Source organism: Narcine bancroftii, chromosome 13 (genome assembly GCF_036971445.1).
Source record: "Narcine bancroftii isolate sNarBan1 chromosome 13, sNarBan1.hap1, whole genome shotgun sequence".
NCBI lineage: Eukaryota > Metazoa > Chordata > Chondrichthyes > Torpediniformes > Narcinidae > Narcine > Narcine bancroftii.
The window spans coordinates 69,888,690-69,909,436 of NC_091481.1; the positions used below are offsets into that span (position 1 = coordinate 69,888,690).

At 43.1% G+C, this 20,747-nt stretch overlaps 3 protein-coding genes across 3 annotated transcripts in view; 1 reads left to right on the top strand and 2 right to left on the bottom strand.

Annotated features, from left to right (window-relative positions):
- Positions 1–43: 43 nt before the first annotated feature.
- On the top strand, positions 44–7,037 carry LOC138748304 (essential MCU regulator, mitochondrial). The gene is made up of 3 exons (XM_069908238.1): positions 44–243; positions 3,223–3,393; positions 5,533–7,037. Exons 1-2 carry the CDS (start codon positions 79–81, stop codon positions 3,358–3,360), a joined length of 303 nt encoding a protein of 100 aa, XP_069764339.1. The 5' UTR covers positions 44–78; the 3' UTR covers positions 3,361–3,393; positions 5,533–7,037.
- Positions 7,038–10,606: 3,569 nt separating this feature from the next.
- Positions 10,607–17,546, bottom strand: ndufa6 (NADH:ubiquinone oxidoreductase subunit A6). Its single transcript, XM_069908236.1, has 3 exons — positions 17,370–17,546; positions 12,455–12,570; positions 10,607–10,794 (listed from the first exon to the last, which is right to left on the bottom strand). The coding sequence occupies exons 1-3, from the start codon at positions 17,503–17,505 to the stop codon at positions 10,663–10,665; spliced, it is 384 nt and encodes a 127-aa protein (XP_069764337.1). The 5' UTR covers positions 17,506–17,546; the 3' UTR covers positions 10,607–10,662.
- A 1,869-nt stretch (positions 17,547–19,415) lies between these two features.
- The window catches only part of mcm5 (minichromosome maintenance complex component 5), a 37,078-nt gene continuing 35,746 nt past the window's right edge, over positions 19,416–20,747 (bottom strand). The window contains exon 16 of the mRNA XM_069909954.1: positions 19,416–19,656. Within this exon, the coding sequence (XP_069766055.1) occupies positions 19,558–19,656 (99 nt within the window). The 3' untranslated portion in view covers positions 19,416–19,557. The remainder of the gene's footprint in view (positions 19,657–20,747) is intronic.

Genomic DNA, 20,747 nt, shown 5'->3' on the forward strand with positions numbered 1-20,747 from the left:
CGTGACGTCGGCACCGGGGCGCGCCTTCGCAGTCCGTGACGTCGACTCCGGGCTCCTCCCTCCTCCTCCTGGACGAGTATGGCGGCGGTCGGACGGTGCTTGCTCGCCCTCAGCAGCCCCCTGAAGGCGGGGGTGTCCCGGGGCTTTCTGTCCCCCCACAGCCAACGAGGTCGGCGGCAGCTCGACTCGGTGCGACATGTGCTGGTAACAAAATCGGGCACTATTTTACCCAGACCCATCAAGGTGAGCGGAAAGTCTGCGGATGTTGGTGACGCAGGGGTGGGATTGGTCCCTTCGGCCCATCGTGTCTGCCCTGTCAACCCAATCATGGCGGATGTATTTTCCCTCCCAACCCCACCCCCCTGCCTCCTTCCTGTGACACCCTTAGCAATCAACAGCCTGTCAACCTTTGCATTGAATCTACCTAGTGACTTGATATTCTCGGCTTAAGATAGTTTTCCCACACCTCTGTTCTTAAAGGATGCCTGTTTATATAACCATTTACGGAGCAGAAACAGGCCATGTTGGCCTTTCGAGTCCGCACCGGCTCACTGATTCTGTGTGCCCTCTTCAAGCATTGGTCCCGGTAGATCTTCATTCAATAATGATGATATCCACTAATTTTTTTTCTTCCTCAGATATATGTTGGATAAAACTGGTCAAAAAAACAAGCAAAAAAAATAAAGTGGCCAAATTTATGGTGAAACCAATGCAGGAAATGAAACTTATGGATTTATGGAGGAGGCAGCACCCATAAGGAATTTTCATATTATTTGAGTAGGCATAAAACATACTCAAGGATTGATATGTTTTTGTTGTCGGCCCATATTCAAGGGAGAATTAGAAAAACTGAATATAAAGCTAGATTGCTATCTGATCATTCACCCCCGTTATTAGTAATAGAACTGGAGGACATCCCACCAAGAACATATAGATGGAGGTTAAACTCCATGCTACTTAAAAGGCAGGAATTTAGAGAGTTTATTGAATGCCAAATTAAAACATATTTTGAAATAAACACGGAATCAGTGAAAGACAAATTTATATTATGGTGCTGAGGCTGTGCCCTTTGGTCTGAGACCAGTGGTTCTAAAGCTTTTTTTCCCCATTCACATACCACCTTAAGTAATCCCTTATTAACCACAGAGCGAGCACCTATGGTGTTGGATGCACAGGTGCTCTGTGGTTAATAAGGGATTACATAAAGTGGTACATGAATGAATGGGGAGGGAGTTTGAGATCCATTGTCCCAGACTCTCCCACTATTGGAAACATCATCTCCAGTCTAATCAGCCCTTTTATATTTGATAGATTTCTGAGATTTATTCCCCCCCCCCCAATTTTTTTAATGCCCAATGAATACTGGCTCAGAGCTATCAGAAACTCCTCATACATTAACCCTGGGGTCATTCTTGTAAACTTCCTCTGGATCCTCTCCAATGCCAGCATTATTCCTTGGATATGGGACCCAAAACTGCTCACAATACTTCAAATGTTGTCTGACCAATCCTGTATAATTCCTTGGCATCTTTACCTTTGTGTTTCCTAATCTCTCAAAATGAATGTTAGCTTTGTATTATCCTTCTTTACCACCAACTCAACCTGCAAGTTAACCTTTAGGGTAATCTGTACTGTATTAGTTTTTCCAAGTCCTGTTGGACCTCAACTTTCTGAATTGTTTCCATTTAGAAAATAGTCCACTTTATTCCATCTACCAAAGTGCACGACCATACAATTCCCTCTGTTCAGCAATAAACTGACTAAATTTCAAATTTGTTTTGTTAAAGTAGCCCTGGCTGTGACAAAAAGCATATAGCAATCGCTTGGAAGTCAGACTCTCCACTACTTATTGTTCAATGGGCCACGGCACTACATGGCTGTATGTCAACGGAGAAAATTACTTGTAACAAAAAATAAATATGATGCATTCATTAAGATCTGGCAGCCATACTTGGATCATGTACGGGTCCAATTATAAATTTGATCTATCAATGTATGTAGGTAAAGATGTGATATCCCAGAAAGTGAATGATGAAAAAAAGAATTAGAGCCCTGACGGTGCGTGAAGTTTGTGGGAGGGGGAGGGTAAAAGGGGGGGGGGGTGTGATTTGTTTTGTAAACATTTAATATATTTGATGTATATAAAAGTTTAAAGATTGTATGAATATATTTATGGAGAAAGGAAAAATAAAATGTTCCCTCTGCTCTACCCTCATGTGCTACTTCTTTGTCTATTCTCCCAACCAATCCAAGACCCCTCTGCAGACTCCCAGCTTCTTCATCCTCCCTTTCCAGCTCTGCAAACTTGACCACAAAGCCATAAATTCTGTTATCTAAATCATTTACATTTGATGCGAATCTTGGGCAGACAATGAATTGATGGAGGTACTCAGTAGGTCAGACAGCAACCATGGGTAAAAATAGTTAACATTTTTTTGTCTGAGTCCTTTATTAAGACTAAGGCAAAATAACATAAAGACTAAGAAGGTGGTGGGGGGGGGGGGGGTGGGGAATGGTGCCCAGGTATACAGTATAGGATCAAAGGTATGAGAGTGGAGAGACAGGAAGGGGGAAGGGGGTAGTTCGAGAGAAAGAAAAGACACACAGGCCGAGCCCTCTTCACTCTGCTACCATCAGGAAAAAGGTACAGGAGCCTAAAGACAAGCACTCAACAACACCTTATGGTGGACAAAAGTTAAGAATTTCATGTTTGTTACATTCTAAATGTAGTATTACATGACAATCTTTATAAGGACAGCTTCTACCCATTGCCATCAGATTCCTGAATAATCAATGAACCCAAGACACTGCCTTACTTTTCGTGCACTTTTTCTTAATAGTAATGTTGTAAGATGGTTATAATATGAATGTTTGCCTTATGACGTTACTGCGAAAACATCAAGTTTCATGACATGTTCATGACAATAAATCCTGACTCTGAAATAGTTGGGGAAGTTGAAATGGTTGGCGACACAAAGCTCAAATAAATCCTGACTCTGAAATAGTTGGGAAAGTTGAAATGGTTGGTGACAGAAAGCTCAAATTTAGAGAGCTGAGGCATTTGGTGAAGCGGTCGCTCAATTTGTGTTGGTCTCCCACTCAGCCTAATCAACTGCATTTGGGTACCCGATGAGACCAGGATAAGCGGCGCAGTAATGGGCTGTTGTGGGGAGAAGTGGAAGAGGTTGTACAGTATGTAAAGTTTTACTTTCCTCTTTGCAGACTTCCTTTGGTCTGGTGAAAGTCTTCATTGTGGTTATTCCTTTTCTGTATATGGGCACGTTGATCAGCAAGAGCTTTGCCTCGTTGTTGGAGGAACATGACATCTTTGTCCCGGCTGATGATGACGATGATGATTAATTGGGTGAAGATTCAAGATTATTGTCAGAAAAGGTGATATTACCAAGGGGAAAAGATTCCCCCCCCCCCCCCCCCTCCCAGGTCAATGAGTGTCCATGGATTCACCTCCAGTGTTCCTGAGCCAACCCTCACCAACTTGAGCTCCAGATCCAAACCTCTGACACAATCAGGAAGCCTCCAGCATCCTCAACACCTCCTTGCATCCAAGTTCCGACACCGAGTACCCTTTCAGCCAGTCTCCAGCATTCCATAGCCTGGTTCGAGTCCCCTGACCGCAGTCACCAGCTATAAGTGTCCCTCGCCTTGAGTCACCAACAGCCCTCTGCCTGAGCCCTTCACTGATTATCCACCGTGGTCACTGTCCCGTGGATCATCTTTTCTACTTCTCCTTCTCAAACAGGGGTGGGGGAGGGAATGATCTCCCTGTTTTCTGGTGCCCTGTGCCAGTCCACTGTTTCCCCAGAGTCTGCAACTCCTTGTCTCTGCCATCTTGGGCTCAGACCCCACATTCGCAGGATTTTAAAAATAAACCTCTGTAGGCTCCTTTAATGGGCCATTTAAAGCCTGTATAGAGCTGATGGCAGACAAACTGGGCGGTTTGACCCCATGACGGAGTACTGTGGGTGCTCTCCCTGGGTCCACACCAGTAGCATGTCTGCAACTTTACTGTGTGCATGTAAGATGGAATCACCTTTAGGGACTGCCACTTAGAGGAGTCACACTATCTGAATCCTGCCAATCATGGAATATTGAATGGCTGCTTCTGGGAAGCTCCTTGAAATGTCCATGTATATGACAGGTGCTGTATAAAGGCCTGTCCTGTCCTGGTTGCAGCTGATAACAGGAAACTTCAGTGGACCCCAGCATCTCAATTCTACAGACCCCCTTGCTATAAATAGTATGAGGGTTGACTAGCACCTCAGCTGATGAGATTTATAACTCTTTTCCATGTAAAATCATACTCTAATTTGGATGACCAAGAGGGTTGTGTGAAGAAAGAATTCCTGTCCTTGGGGTCTCCTCCAGAGCTGCCATCAGAGAGCCAGCAAGGTGAAAAGGCTAAATGTTACCACCCATTGTGGTAAAGGACGGACCCTAGGGAATAATTTCAGACCCGATGAACTTTATGTCCAAGCTTGCATTGCTCAATTGATGTACAGAGTCCCGCTCATAAAGCTTAGATATCTATAACCAAGTGTGCCCCGTACATCAGTTGTCAGGTACACTTGCATATTTCAGCCAGACGCCCTTGATTAGGGATTCACGGCGATCTTGCGCTCCAGGCATGTTCTGCTTCGGTCTTGTGTGCCTCAGCATTGATCAGCTCAGCAGGTAGTAATCAGAACAGAGCCATCAATTCCTCTGAAGCCTCTGTGCGCATAATTCTCGGCTATCATGCGGATAACAAAGTTTTTTAGGCTTCTAATAGGTAGTTCATGGGTGTGAACAAGTTTAATCCTTCCTGCTCTTTCGCCCAGTTCCTCACCATCTTCACTGAGGCCATTTCCTCAGTGGGTGGTGCTCCTGTCTCTGAACCAGATGATTATGGGTTTAAATCCCACTCCAGGGCCTCTCCTCATTTCAGGTCAGTGCTGCCAAATAACCTTTAAACCAAGACCCAGCCCGAACTGATGTAAAAGATTTCACGACAAGTGTAAAGTGGGAACTTTGAAGCCTTGGTGAACATTTATCCAACATCACTGGAATTTTAAAATCAGGTTATTATCAAATTGGTGCTTCGATCAAAATGTTTTTCCTTGTTGTTCTGAGAACTTGTGCAGTGGATTTGCTGCAAAATTAAATTCTTTTCCATCCTGCAGGGTGGATGAGATTATCCAACCCTTGTGTGGGATAAGGACAGTAAGTTTCCGTCCTTAAATAGAATTGATGAAAAGGTATAACTTTTACAATCCATCAGCTTTTAACTGATATTGGCTTTTTATACCAACCTCCAATTCTAAACCTGCTTCTGATCATTTTTGGAAATTATTGGTTCATTTGTCTAGGAATGTGAAGCCTGCGTTTGGTCACTGGTATGAAGTGTTCCACGGTTGCAAATGTTCTGTTTTTATCCCCACCCCCTACCCCCCATTAATTGCAGGTAGGCAGGGAATCTTTAATGGAAAGAGATAGTGAAGCTGGTGTAATCCCTTGTCTTGTCTTGTCTTTCAGGTTTCTGCTCCATTCACAAGTTTGTCTCGTTTGATTGAAAACCATGGGAGTCATTAGCTGTACATATTTTTCCTGTACCTAAATCACCCAAATCCTTTGGATGAAAAAAACGACTTATTTGAAGAGGGAAGCAATCAAAGCGTGACCATATTTTGCATGTGTTTCACCGCGTGCATGTGGGGTTTGGGTCAAGAGGGTTCAGAAGGTACAATTAACACTTCATGTATAGGGATCACTCTCCTGAGAAAACCTTTATGAATTTAATTTAATGCTTATTTCACCAGGGGCTTCTGATTGAATTTCTGATTATATTTGTTTTGTGAATCCAACTTTGTATGTTTGCAACAATATATATCCAGGTTGGTCTTCAGTCTGTTGTACTGATGCTGTTATATTTGCTTCAGAATGGGATTGGGTGTTGTGGGTATTCTGTGATTGCCTTTTAACTCTTGTAGTGCATGCCTGATACAAGCAGGATGTTCTTGCTAAGTCATGTTGGATCCTTGAGAGTTGTCTGCACTGGGTTAGGTTTGAACATCTGATAGTTGTTCATCTTGGTAGTCAGCAGTTTGGTCATTTGCAATCATTAACAAAACCATTGATGGTCTGGAACAGCATTGCTTGAATGTTTTATTTTGTTAATTGAAACTTATTTCGTACAGTGATTTCATTTGATCCAGGCAAATGGGAAGAGTTGCTTCCTTAAAACAACACAGTAATTCAATTTTTGCAGTAAAAACACGATGCTGGAGAAACTCAGCAGGTCAAACAGTGAACTTTATATAGCAAAGATAAAGGTACAGAACCGTCTTTTCAGACTTGAGCCCTTCATCGAGGTATGAGCAAGATGCAGACAATAAAATGGTGGGGGCAGGGGCACAGTCCCACAGACAAGAGGTAAGGGGAGGGAGGGCACACCAGCAAACGGGGGAGGGGGGAATGCCTCTGTGAATGGAGAGGGAATGGGGTGGAGAGCTGGAGGAAAGGACACAGGGATGGGGAAGAGAGGGAGAACATGGGGTGTTCTTCTCCCACCACCATTTTATTCTACATTTTGCTCAAACCTTGATGAAGGGCTCTGTCCCAAAACATCAGTTAGGTACCTTTATCAAACACTGTTTGACCTACTGAGTTTCTCCAGCGTTGTGTTTTTACTTCACAGTGTCTGCAAACTTTTGTGTTTACTTCCAATTCAGTTTCTGCAGTAATTAAAATTTAGAACCATAAAGCAGAGTGGGCCACTGCCACCAATAACAGAGAAATTAATGCCATAGCAAATTGGGCCTAGGCCTTTCTCTGCGGTGAGCTATGGGATGAGTATGACCTCCCTCCAGCAAGTGTAACATCCTGTGGGTATCTGGGCACCTGCTTTTTGCTTTTTTTTGGCTCCATGCTTCGTCGAGGACTTGTAGGATGAAATGCTTCAGTGAAATCTGCTTAAAAGATTCTTTTTGATGGAGTGCATTTGTCATCCCCAGCAATAAAATTGGTTGAATCTGATTGAACATCATGTTTATCTGCTTATTTCTGGTCAAGGTACATTCTGACAATGGTTTAGCAGATTTGTACATTGTGGCCTAAAGTTTACAAGTCTCTCACTCCCAGGACATTGAGGTTACTGCAGGCTAACAATGCATCCTGGGGACCTATGAACTATGATTCAATTCCTCCAATGAAGGGGCTTCTGCTGTAGGAAATGTGCGACTTCCCCCATTTATCCTCCTTACAATTTCCCACCACCTGGTCTCTTGGCCCTGTGTGGCTGATTCTGAAATCTTATTTATTCATAGATTTTCCCAGAAATTTCCCATTATTAGCAAGAACTTTTTCATCCTTTCTTCCCCACTCATCTTGTCACATGCAGTTTTTGCCTTGGCTTGGTTTTATTTTGGAACGTTATGGAGAAATGGCTGAGAACACTGGGATACACTTAATAGCCTGAATACGCCTGAGATTGTCTGATCTCGGAAGCTAAGCAGGCACAGGACTGGTCAGTGCTTGGAGGGAAGACTGCCTGGGAACACCAGGTGGTGTAGGTTTCTGAGAGAGGCGCTGGATAAAGTGGCAACTCTCTACCTTAAGGTAGACAAAAAGTAAAGAATTTCATACATGTTACATTCTAAAAGTAGAATTACATGACAATAATGGAACCTTTACCTTGCAGAAGCGGCAGGACCATACAACATCCTGGCTGTAGTACTCTGCTCCACAAATACCCATGCCTATTCCAATGTTGTTACAACACTATTGGCGTATAGGAAAGATTGCCCAGCTTGTCCTGCTCATAAAATGCAGGATTATCCCAACCTAATGACTTAATCCTTTTTTTTGGGTTTGGGACCCCCCCCTCCCCGACTCTGTTCAAAGTTTGAGCCCCCTTCCCTGTGACATCTACTGACATCGAACAACAAAAATATTCACGTTACACGAGTTGAAAACCAGGCCGGAGGGGCCCCATTGAGAATAGCAGGTTCTTTTCTTTGGCTTGGCTTCACGGACGAAGATTTATGGAGGGGGTAAATGTCCACGTCAGCTGCAGGCTCGTTTGTGGCAGACACGGTTGGGATTATGTTAGGGTGTTGGGTTTTTCCTCCTTTGTCTTTTGTCAGTGAAGTGGGCTCTGCGGTCTTCTTCAAAGGAGGTTGCTGCCCGCCGAACTGTGAGGCGCCAAGATGTACGGTTTGAGGCTGTGGTCAATGTGGCATTTTGCCGTGGAGGGGGAGGACGTGGAGGGGGATAGCAAACTAACGGATGCCATTGTAAACTGCGCTGTCAAGTAACACTTGGTAATGGCCAGTTTGAACTTTGGCTTTGACCGCATCAATGATCCAGAATAAAAGTTGAATCCCAGAGGTGGGGTATGAGTGTAGCAGCCCACGAGATCAAGGCGGCATTTGTGCTATTAAAGAGTCCTGATCATACTGAAGTCGGTGAGCAGCGAGAGGAAACCATTGATGACTAGTAATATACCTCAGTAAAGGAAAATGGTTGGTGGAGATCAATCATCCCAGCTTCTATAGATGTTGAAATCTGAGACAAAAAACGGGCCCTCAGAAAGCCTGACAGCTTGTAAGGGGTGAGAAATAGAGCTTCTCCCTCTCCAGGTTGATGATGACTTCTCCCTGAAAAGGCACTGATCAACAAATGAAACCCTGTTTCCTTCCCCATATGCTTGAAACCACTGCCATCAGTCTCTCCTCTTGCAATAGAACCAGCCTAGTTCCGAAACAGATTGTTGATTAATGAAATTTTCAGATCCATTGTTGAGTTCCAAGGGCATCGCCTTTACAGCTAATGAACTACAAGTGTAGGGATGTGATATTGAGGAAATAATGGCAGCCAATCTGCACACTGCAATCTCCAATAACATGAAGGACAAATATTGGTGAGTTTACCAGGGTTATTGTTTCTCCTTTTCATAGCAGTGGTCTAACATGTCCACAGAAGCAGAGAACATCATTTTAATTCCTCATATGGGCTTTCGCTCAAGAATATTAAGGCAGAAGATCAAAGATAACATAATTCAGAGCAGTGTGGAAGCATTAGATAATCAGAATATTAGACCCAATGCTATCCATTTCCCACCCTTCATAGAGACACAATCCCACTGTGGGATTTAGCAGCACTGAGAAAATGCCATTGGTGATTATGGTAAAACACAGAAATGCTGGAGAATCTCAGCCGGTCTCATACCGTCTAAAGGAAGTAATTACCAACATTTCAGGCCTGAGCCTTTCCAAACCTTGAGGATGGGCTCAGGTCCAAAATGCCAGTTATATATTGTTACCTCCTCTGGACACTGTGTGAGGTAAATGCTGAGTTCCTCCAACATTTCTGTGTTTTTACTACAATCTCAGCGTCCGCAGACTTGAATGTTACTCTTTTAGTAATCAGGGATCAATTTCCATTTGGTGAATTGTTCCATTGAATAATTACACTGGACAATGAAGATCTTTCTTCCTGAACACTTTGGGTGTATTTTATGGATTTTGAGCTGCTGATCGTGAAAATTGCCTTAATCTTTTTTCTATCACTTACCATTATTTAGATATAACCTATTTTTGTGATTTCCTGTCATATTTTAAGTCAACCAAGCATACAAAACCATGAGGTGCATGGTTTGGAAAATTTTCAATGATATTGCACCATGGAAAAGCGCTATCAGGGCAAATGGAATCTATCAATGCCGGCTGACATTTACGTGAGAGGCATCAGATGCTGAGTACAAACGAAAATCAGCAGCAAAACGTTTTTAGGACAGTTGAACTAACGCAACGTGCCGGCGTCGTTATACAAATAAATGTGCTAAATTCAATAAAAGTTAATAAAATGCTTCTCTAACTTTCTACATGATACAGTAAATCTGAAATTATCTTTGTGTTCGACTTGAAGTTGTCTAACATAATCCCAATTTTTTTTTAGGAAGAAAACCTTTTGTAACAAAATGTCCAGTATTATTAAACAGAATCTGATAGGGGCTTTCGCTCAAGATTATTAAGGCAGAAGATCAGAGGTTTGATCAAAGGGTTTATGGAAGTCTTCAAGAATTTAGAGGTAACATGAGGGGGAACTTCTTTACTCAGAGAGTGGTAGCCGTGTGGAATGAGCTTCCGGGAGAAATAGTGGCGGCGGAGTCAATTGTATTATTTAAGAAAAGGTTGGACAGGTATATGGATGAGAAGAAGATGGAGGGTTATGGGCATTGTGCAGGGAGGTGGGACTAGAGAGGGGTGTTTGGTTTGGTGCGGACTAGAAGGGCCTAATGGCCTGTTTCCGTGCTGTAATTGTTATGTTATGTTATATTATGTTATAAAAGGAAGGGAACAAAATATGGGAAGATCCCCAAGCAGAACAGGACAATGAATTCAGAATCAATTGTCATGAACACATCACAAATTTGTTGTTTTGCGGCAGGATCACAATGCAAACATTTATATAAACCACCGTACAAAATAAATAAATGTTAGTAAGGAAAAAGTCAAAGTCAGGCAGTGTCAGTTCATTGTTCATTCAAGAATCTCACGGTGGAGGGAAGAATTTCAGATACAACCAAAAAACACTTTAAGATGATAGATCAATAAACATTTCAGATTTATTATTTTTGGATACAACAGACATTTGATTCATTATTTACACATCGTGACCCTCGTAGAATCTAGAGAGGAAATCGATAGGTCGGGGAGTCTCCGTTTCATGGAAGTAACGCATGATGTGTGTCCGCTGCTTCCAAACTTTGATTGTTTCTTCAAGATCGATTTTACCCTGGAAATAAAAACAGCAAGGCAAAAAGTCAAGACAGAAGACCAGGATAATGGGAAACGTAACAGCTTTGTTTCACAAGAGTGGAATGTGCAAAGGTCTTCAGAAACAAAATGCTAGAAATACTCAGGTCAGACAGAGGAAGAACTGGCATTTTGGGTTGATGACCTCTCTCCAGAAATGAGAGAGGTTAAAATCATCAGGTTTCAGAGAAATGCAGAGGGTGAGAGAAAACATGGGGAATGTTTGTGATAAGATACAAACAGCAGAATCCTCAACCCTAAAACGTTAACTGTTTCTCTTTCCACAGATGCTGCCTGACCAGCACACTCCATTGTTATTTCTATATAGGTTTAACATAACTTTTCTGCTTATGAATTCTGTTTATTCTTTATCTGCATTTTAATGATCTGCGAATCTGTACTTTACGTTCTCGTGCTCTATTTAAAGGCTTTTATATGCTTAACATACCTGGCATGACTACATTATTGTACATAAAATACATTAATTTACATACAAACCCTGCAAACCTTTGCTCTTTGTTCATATAAGGGCTGTACAGTTAGTACATTATTACAGTGCCAGCGACCCAGGTTCAAATTTAGCGCTATCTGTAGGAGTTTGTACATTCTCCCTATGTCTGCATGGGTTTCCTTGGGGTGCTCTGGATTCCTTGGACATTCCAAAGACGTGACGTATGGGGTTAGCAGATTAATTAGGTATATTTGGCGGGGTGGGCTGCAAAGGTCTTTTACTATGCTCTTTGCTGAATGCACACTCGCTTAGAGTGCATGGAGAAGGATGCAAGGGTCTTTTTCACGGTTCATCCCTCACGGCAGCGTGACAGAAGGCTCTCTGATCTGCAGGCTGTTTCTAGGGATGCACACAGAACTAGGCATCCAGAACAGCTGGTAGACTATCCACTAGGCTATTGGCGCACTTTGGACTGTCCGAAACCTGTTGGGTCTTTCAGCATGCTGAGATGTCGGGAGGAAATGCTGCCAACTGGCACATTTCAGGCTGCAGGAGTATGTGATGAGGAACGTGCTGAGGCTTGGTGCCACCAACGCGAGGGCACTGTGGGGAAGGACCATAATCTAGTGACCTCCCATAACCAGGCATTGAGGGGCTGAGACCATGGCAAACATGGGGGAAAAGTGACAAGGTGCCACAGTAATAGTAACGGTGTATTGAGAAAATGTAACAATGAACATTGTTGGGAATGTATAGATATGACTAACATTATGGGTGTGAAAGGACTTTGAATGGGTTTTTTTGTAAATAATTTAGTGTGAATAAAGTCTATTTTTGGGGGAAAAAGATATTACCATATATTGTAAATGATTAAAATTAAAATATCTCACTTATTAACATACACCCTAATTTGGTGCTGTCTGTACATTTTGAAATTGTATTTTTATGCCATTCAATTTGTTATGTAAATGGTTACTGCCCTACGTGCATCTCAGCTCAGGTCCACGTGGGGCAGTGCTTTTCACAAGGCTATATATAACCACAATCATAAAATTTGAGAGTAAACGAACAATAAGATAGCATTTAATTTGAACCTGGACAGGATAGATCAAGTACAAAGCCAAGAGAAACAGAGGTTCGATTGACAAAGAGAATTTGCTGCTATTTAATTCATCATTGTTTTCTGTACCTTAATCACCAGCAGGTCAATAATTCTGGGGTCTGTGACGTGAGCGTTTTTCATGAACATCTCCCGTACCTTATCACGACCTTGTTTGACTGTGATATCCAGATGAAATTTATGTACTGTGGAGAGGCAATATGGAACAACGAAAGTGATCAAATGCTGCAGTATTCATCCTACACAGAATGGCTTCACTGGTCAAGGTCTGAATATCCTCTAACACAACCTGGATATCTTCTTATCGTTCTTCAGGGACTTGCATCTTTCCTAGATTTTACATAACTCAATATGTTAAATATCTGTTCTGATTTGATTATTGGTTTATCAGTTGCCTGTAGAAAAATCATCTCATCATTCAAGTGTGTCCAGACCAACCTGTCCTCACACCACAATTGCATGTGCCTGGCACAGAGTGCACTCACTCCCCACAGGCACAACTTTGTCCCATAGAACCGCTTGCATAAAATTTTGCTTTCAAATATTAAACAGAGTGGCTCAAAAGTGTGCAGTGCATATAACCTAACAACATTACAATTCTGTGAGGATACATTACTGGATGCAGGGGGGCCTTAGGACATTCTGAAGTTGTGAAATCCCCACTGGTGTTGGCCAAGCTCAGCAAGAAGTATTGCTACTCAATTTGGCATTATGAATTTAAAGTTTATTCCAGAGACTGGTGCACACAACCCAAACCAGCACTTCATTGAATAAATGAGGGAGAGATCTAATGGGTAACATTAAACTAATAGCAATCTGGACGAACGCTGGAAAATGGATAGAATTATACAGCCCAAAAACAGGCCCTTTGGCCCAACCCATCCATTCTGACCAGATTGTCTATCCAAACTTACCCCATTTGCCTGCATTTACCACATCCCCCTCCCAATCTTTATATTCAAAAATTAGTTCAAACTTGCCCTGGTTCCTCAAACAACAGCTCGTTTCAAATTATTTGGTGATTCAATTACTGCTTAGGAGATTTAGCTGTCAGAAAATTTACCAATTTCCTACATTATAAATGGGATTTTTTTTAAGAGTGATTATAGAGGAGGTGGGGAAGAAAAGGACATCTTGAAACATTGGCGTATCTGCAGCCCAAGGAAGGAAAGAGATTGATCTAATTCTGGGCAGTGAAGTGTGAGATCATTACTGCAAATTACGGTTACATCAGGCGTAAAATGGAAAAAGAAATGGATGCAGGATGTTGTCTGTATTGGAGAATGCGTCTTCTAAGGCAAGGTTAACAGAGATAGGGTTTTCTCTTTGGATGAGAGGTGACTTAATGGAGGTCTACGAGAGGCATGGATAAAGTGGACAGCGGGCATCTTTTTACTGGGTCGACAGCAGCAAATACAATAGGTCATCTGTATAAAGTGAGTTTATGGGAAGACTTCAAGGGTAATTTTTTTATTTTACACACAATGGAGTAAGAGCCTGGAATGCATTGCCAGGGTTGGTGGTGGAGGCCGGTAGAATAGGGATATTTAAAAGATTCTTAGACAGGCGCGTGGATGCAAGAAAGATAGAGGGTTATGGGAAAATTTAAAATCTAAATCTTCCCTACATCGCACCCGTAACCCTCTTATACCACAGGTACAGGTGCTTTGTGCTTAGTAAGGGATTACTTAAGGTGGAAAAAAATACTTGAGAACCATAGGTTTGGATTGTTGAGTAGGTTTATATAGGTCAGCACAACACCGTGGGCTAAATGGCCTGTACATGTGCTGTATGGTTCTAAGAAGCATAATTACACTCAGGAGGAGGACAGTATTGCAAATGTAGCAAAAGAGTGACTAATAGCAGTGTTACTACGTAGAGTGAGAGATGCGTTACTGACAGCAATGCTGCCTGGGTGCCAGAAAAATGGGATTGTTGTATGATGTTCATGAATTTGCCACCCTCCAATTTTCCAGCATCTCACCTGTACTTAATGACATCTCATTATTTCACCCTTAATGGTCGCTTTAAGCATTTTCCCAACTACGAATGTTAAGCTAACTAGCATATAGTTACCTGCCTTTTGTCTGCTCCTTTAAAAACAGTGGAGTCACATTGATGACTTCCAATCCACCAACAAACATACTGCTAAAACTTCTGCCATTTCATTCACTACCCTCAGATGCATTCATTCTGGACCAGGAATTTTTCTACCTTTAGTTTACTCGTTATCTACTAGTTTACCCCACACTAACTCTTTAGTGATAACTATTGTATTGAGATGCTCACCTACTGCCTTCTTTAACAAAAATGATTTGACATGTTATCCATGTCTTCCACTGTGAAGACTGGCACAAAATACTGTAAATGTTCAGGGCTACAGGCTGCATGATCCATTATTAATTTCTCCCTTATCCTCTAAAGAACCTATGCTTACTTTAGCCACAGTTTTACTCATTATATATTTATCAAAACTTTTATCTGCTTTTATATTCTGTGCTAATTTACTTTTATAATCTAGCTTTCCTTTCTTTATTGCTTTTTTAGTGTTTTCTTGTTGCTTTTTAAAGTGTTCCCAGTATTCTAGTTTACAGTTCTTTTGTTTACATGTTCACATTGTGTGCCGTTTATTTTTTGCACTACCAATTGGTGGTAATTCTGATGTACCCACAGGAAAAATGAATCTCAGGGTTGTATGTGAGGTCATGCATGTACTCTGACATGAATCTGAGCTCATACAACTCTTGGCCACTTTGAATGCATTTGCTTTTAAATTGATCCCTTCCTTTATTTCCTGAGTTATCCACAACTTATTCCTCGCCTTACTGTCCTTGTTTTTAAACTGGAATATGCTTTTGCAGTGTACTGTGGAAAAAATTCATTAAATAATATTTATTTCTCTATCTGTACGTTTGTTCTACGGATATATTGCTTGTCTGTATTTGAGTTATGAATGAATTATACTGTGATTATAGTAAAGACACACCAAAATGCTGGAGGAACTCGGCCAGTCTTTCAGCGTCCATTGGAGACAGTTATATCACCAATGTTGCGAGCCTAAGCCCTTCTTCAATGAATAAGCAGAATGTGCAAAAAAGAGGAAAAGTCAGAATAGAGGGGGCTGGTTGGGGGAGGAGTCCAGGCCAACACAAGATTTCAATTGGATATGATATGGGGAGAAGTGAGAATTGATTGTATCTGTGTGAAAGAAGACAGAGAAGGGGAAAAAGTGGTGGTGGGGGGGGGGGTTTAACAGAAGCCAAAGAGGTCAATATTAATGCCATCACGTTGGAAGGAGTCCAGTCAGCAAATGAGGCGTGTACCTTCGATTTGCAGGTAGTATCAGTCTGGCAATGCTTGAGACCATGGACAGACATGTCAGCAAGGGAATGGGTCGGGGAATTGAAGAGGGTGGCCAATGGGAACAGAGCCAAGGTGCTCAACAAAGCGACCTCCCAGTCTGCGCCCATCTTTCTGATGTAGAGGAGATCAGGTGTGTGTGCCTGCATGTTTTACACCGAGGACCAATGTAGAAATATGATGCTGAGGTGAACGATTAGCCATAACCTTTGACGTGGTCTCACATGGCCTTGTGTTACAAAGCCAACGTATTCCCTGCCAATTACTTGCTGTGCCTCCTATTATGTGGTACAACATAAAAGCCTGTGATTGTAGTAAAAACATAGAAATGCTGGAGGAACTCAGCAGGTCTTGCAGTGTTCATAGGATGTAACGAATATATTTCCAACGTTTCGGGCCTAAGCCTTTCAAGGAATGAGCAAAAATCAGGTAGGAGACTGATTTAAAATGTTGGTAGTGAATGGGATGGGAAGGAGTGCAGACCAACAGATAAAAGGTGTTAATTGGATATAAGAGGACAGTTGAGAATTGATGGGGGGACTGATAGTTTTTGGCTCTGAAAGGAAAGAGAGCAAGCTAGAGGAAAGGAGACAAGGAAAATATGGGGGGGGGGGATGTTTGCTAATGGAAACTGGTGAGATTGATGTTAATGCCATCAGGTTGGATGATGAGGTGTTGTTCCTCCATTTTGCAAGTAGTCTCAGTCTGGCTGTGCATGAGACCTTGAACAGACATGTCAGCATGGGAATGGGGCAGGGAAGTGAAATGAGACTCCACACCTCCTCCCTCACTACCATGCAATGCTCCAAATAGTCCTTCCAAGTAAAGCAACACTTGTGAATCTGAAGGGGTCATCTACCGTATCCAGGCCTCTTTGTTTTGGTCTCCTCTACGTCAGAGAGACCAGGCGCAGACTGGGTGATCGCTTTGTTGAGCACCTCGGCCCTGGCCACCGCAATAGTGCGGCTCTCCCAGTGGCCACCCATTTCAATTCCCCATCCCATTCCCTTGCTGACATGTCTGCCCACAGTCTCATGCACAGCCAGACTGAGACTACTTGCAAAATGGAGGAGAAACACCTCGTATTCTGAGTGGGCACCCTCCAGCTGGATGGAATCAGCATAGACTAATCTGGTTTCTCTTAGCCACCCCCCCACCCATCCCCATCTTTCCCCTAGTTCTCTCTCTTCCCTGTCTCCTTTCACAGAGCCAAAATCAATTCTCACCTTTTCTCTCTCCTGTCCTCCTAGCCATATCCAATTAACACTTTTCGTCTTCCCTCCTACCCAGCCTTTTTAACGATGCGCCTGCCTGCTTTAAGCTTATACCTTGAAGAAGGTCTCAGGCCCGAAACATTGGTAAAAGCTTTAATTCCGATGGATGCTGCGAGACCTGCTAAGTTCCTCCAGCATTTACTGTGTGTTTGGCTGTTGTGTGAGCTGTCCAGGCCGGAGTTATCCAGCCCTGGACCACCATGCCTGGTCAGCTGCAGCCAACTGGCGGGTTAGCCCGTCACCATGCAGGGGCGCCCCGTAATGGGGCCCCGGCAGGCAGACGAGGCCGAGGCCCCGGGGCTCGCCGACCTTGACCCGAACGACGCACCGCCGGCCGCGCCGCCGCTTACTGGTGTCGGGCACCTCCCGGTACCAAGCCCGGTACAACTCCCGCACCCGCCGCCTGGCGGCCGCCTGGTCCCGGGACATGATCGGCTTCACCACCTTGACCGAAGCCGCCACACTGCGGCCCGCCGCTGCCGCCATCTCCTCTCACAGGAAACTCCCGCCTCTCCAGTGAACGGTGATTGGCGTAAATGCCATCAACTTTACACCCATTGGTTAGTCCGTACATCAATCAATCAGACGGTGCGGCAGACTCTTTGATCTAATTGGTTCACAGTTGACCTCGACACATCTTGCTGCGGGTATGGTCATTCCCGGCTCATTGATTGGTCAACGTTTACATCAATCACAAGCGTTGGCGTTGAACAAGGCTGCTGATTAGCTAACGTTGACAGCAGTTTGTTGTGAATGGCCAAACGAAGTTCTTGGCAAGTCAGGCAGCATCCATGGAGGTCGGGTCCGGACCCTATCATGAAACTTGATTGGTTAAACCCTGCTGCCACTCAGTAAAAGGGCGGTCCTTCTTCCCACTTCAGAGTGGGAATAGAACTTCTGTCTTTTTTAAATTCTCTTTCCATGTTAATTCAATTGAGTTTTTAAAAAAAAGTTAAAGGAAGAACATGCAAACTTCAGACAGTACCAGAGGTCAGGATTGAATCCAGATCACGGGGGCTATGATTCCTTATCCAACCAGTCATGGTCTTTCTTGTCAGAGAGGCCATCTCTTCACAGATGCCAGATGTTCTTTTTTGAAGGGGGGATGTTCAGGCCAGCCCAAGCCTGTAGCCACATTGTGTCTAGGTGTGCACAGACTGAGAGGTGCTGTTTAAGAAGCGCTGCCTTCATGGTCACAAGAATTTTGACACTGAACTCGGCATAAATGCTTCTGCTCATGCTGCCAGTCAAGGGCCAAGTTAATGGAATATAGCAGATGAGGTGGGAATTGGTCTAGTGGTCATCAGAGCCTGTCACAATAGACCCTCGCTCCAAGTGTGTTGGCCAGGGTGTTGCTGTAATGCCCGACTCAGTACTTTATGGGAAGTATGCACTTATCCCCGAGGTCTCTGTTCCGTGATGTTCCCCAGGGCCCTGCCATTCACTGTGTATGACTTAACAAAATGTATCATTTCACACTTTCAACTCCATCAGCCATTCTCTTGCCCACTTCCCAAATGATCCCAATCCTGTTGTAACCCTAGACAAGGTCATACTCAGATTGAAATTCATCATCGCCTTCAGTGTCTACCAGGCAGCATTCACCCTACCTCCTGTTGTTCTCTAAGACCTGGGCCAACTCAAAAGCTAAAAGGTAACAGTTCCATTATTGTCACATAATACTACATTTAGAATGTAACATACATGAATTTTTTTTTGTCTACCATAAGGCATACAGAGTCACCACTTTGTCCAGCACCCCTCACAGAAACCTACAGCACTTGGTGTTCCGAGGCAGTGTCCCCTTCAAGAATTGAGCAGATCTGTGCCTGCTTAACTTCCAAGATAAGACAATCTCAGATGTATTCAGGCTATTAGGTGCTCAAGGCACCAGAATTATATCAAATGCCATTTCCACAAACTTATTGAAATTCACGAGAAGTGGATCTGATCTGTCAGTCCTATTCCAGATCATCTTCCCCAGCACTGAGCCTCTGCTGCTTTGGGCTAGATTCGTCTCTTGCATGCCCAGCACCAGAATCCAAAACAGAATTCTATTCAAATCTTCATCATAGGAAGCCACGAGTTGACTAGCTTGGAACTCCTAATGCCTCAGAATAATACCCCCACCCCTCCTGTGCTCTGGCTGTTGATCCAAGGGTCTTAAGAATGTGGCAACAGAGCACAATGTTTCCACATTGAGAATTGTGGCAATCTTCATCCATCAAATGCAATTTTTTTGAATGGTTGGCATGCTTTGAAATGCATTTCTTTTATTTCTAATAACATTCATTAGATTACTATTTCTACCAAAGGTCATATAGAGAAGAAATTCACTAAAACTGTCCAGCAACTAATCACCAATGTGTCCAGTAACCATTAAATCAAATTCTTCATTTAACTTTCTTTGAATGCTTTTTATTGATTAGTTATAAGAATTGAGGAGATGAGATAAAAGGAAAAGGTTGGTCAACTCAATATTTGGGTCTGAGATTTCCTGTGCTTCAAGTCTGCAATGGATACTTCTTCAACTCCCCATTAAGTCTCTTTTCTTCTTCGATGAGGAGTCTCCAGATCTTCTTCAGATCTTCCAATGCTTGGAGGTTCTTGGCTAGTTCTCCCTCCTGAATTATGACCCTGTAATAAACAACAGCCTCTGATAGTTTTGGCTGTATCCAATCTCTTAATCTACCAGCTTGCCACACAACAGCCACACCACTCATGTCCCCACAGCATCTCTAAAAACACAGACCAATGGTGACTGACTGATCAGGTCCAGTCTTTGTCAGTTTGGGGATAAAATAAAACCTACTCCCCCTACCACCACCAATACTTAACCCGTACATCTCAGTTTTGGACACGACATTAACAAGATGTGGGCAAGGTGTGGAGCAACGGAGTTGGAATTAGCCTCGCACAGATACAATGATGCCTGAGCCAGTCGCAGTCACAAAGACCTGAAACACGAAAGTCTTCAAATGCTGAGATTGTGGTAAATACTCAGAATAGCTGGATGAACTCAGCGGTCTCACAGCATTCAAAGCAAGTAAAGATACATTACCAACTTTATGGGTCTGAGCACCTCTTCAAGGTACAGGCAAAATTAAGCAAGCTTCTTAAAGACTAGACATTAAGGGTGGGATAGTTAGCGCAGCACTGTTAGGCACCAGTGATCAGGACCAGGGTTTAAATCCCATGCTGTTTCTTGATTTTCCTTTTGTTCTCTCTTAATTGCAATTTGTTTACATGTTTTACCCAATGTAGGTTATTTTTTGCACTACCAATTCTGCTGCACCCACAGGAAAAAGAAATCTCAGGGTTGTATGTGATGTACTCTGACAATACATCTGAAATCTGTCTGAAAGTTGTTGCACTCTCCCGTTGTCTGTTGTTTTCCTCCGGGTGCTCCATAATCCTCCCACCATTCAAAATGTAGCAGGGGTTACAAGTCAATTGGGTGCATGGGCCAAAGGGCCTGTTACCATTCTGTATGTCAATTTTTTTTTTAAAAAAGGGAGAAGAATGGAGGGAGAGGAGTCCAGACTTAACACCCAAAAGGTGTTAATTGGACATAATGAGAGGAAAGCTGAGAATTGATTCTGGCTCCGTGAAAGAAGACAGAGGGGGAGTGAGACAGAGGAAAGAAGACAAGGGGATGAAGATGGGGATGGGGGTGGGGTTAAAACAGCCAACACAAAAGAGTCTCAGCACCAATATCATCAGTACCT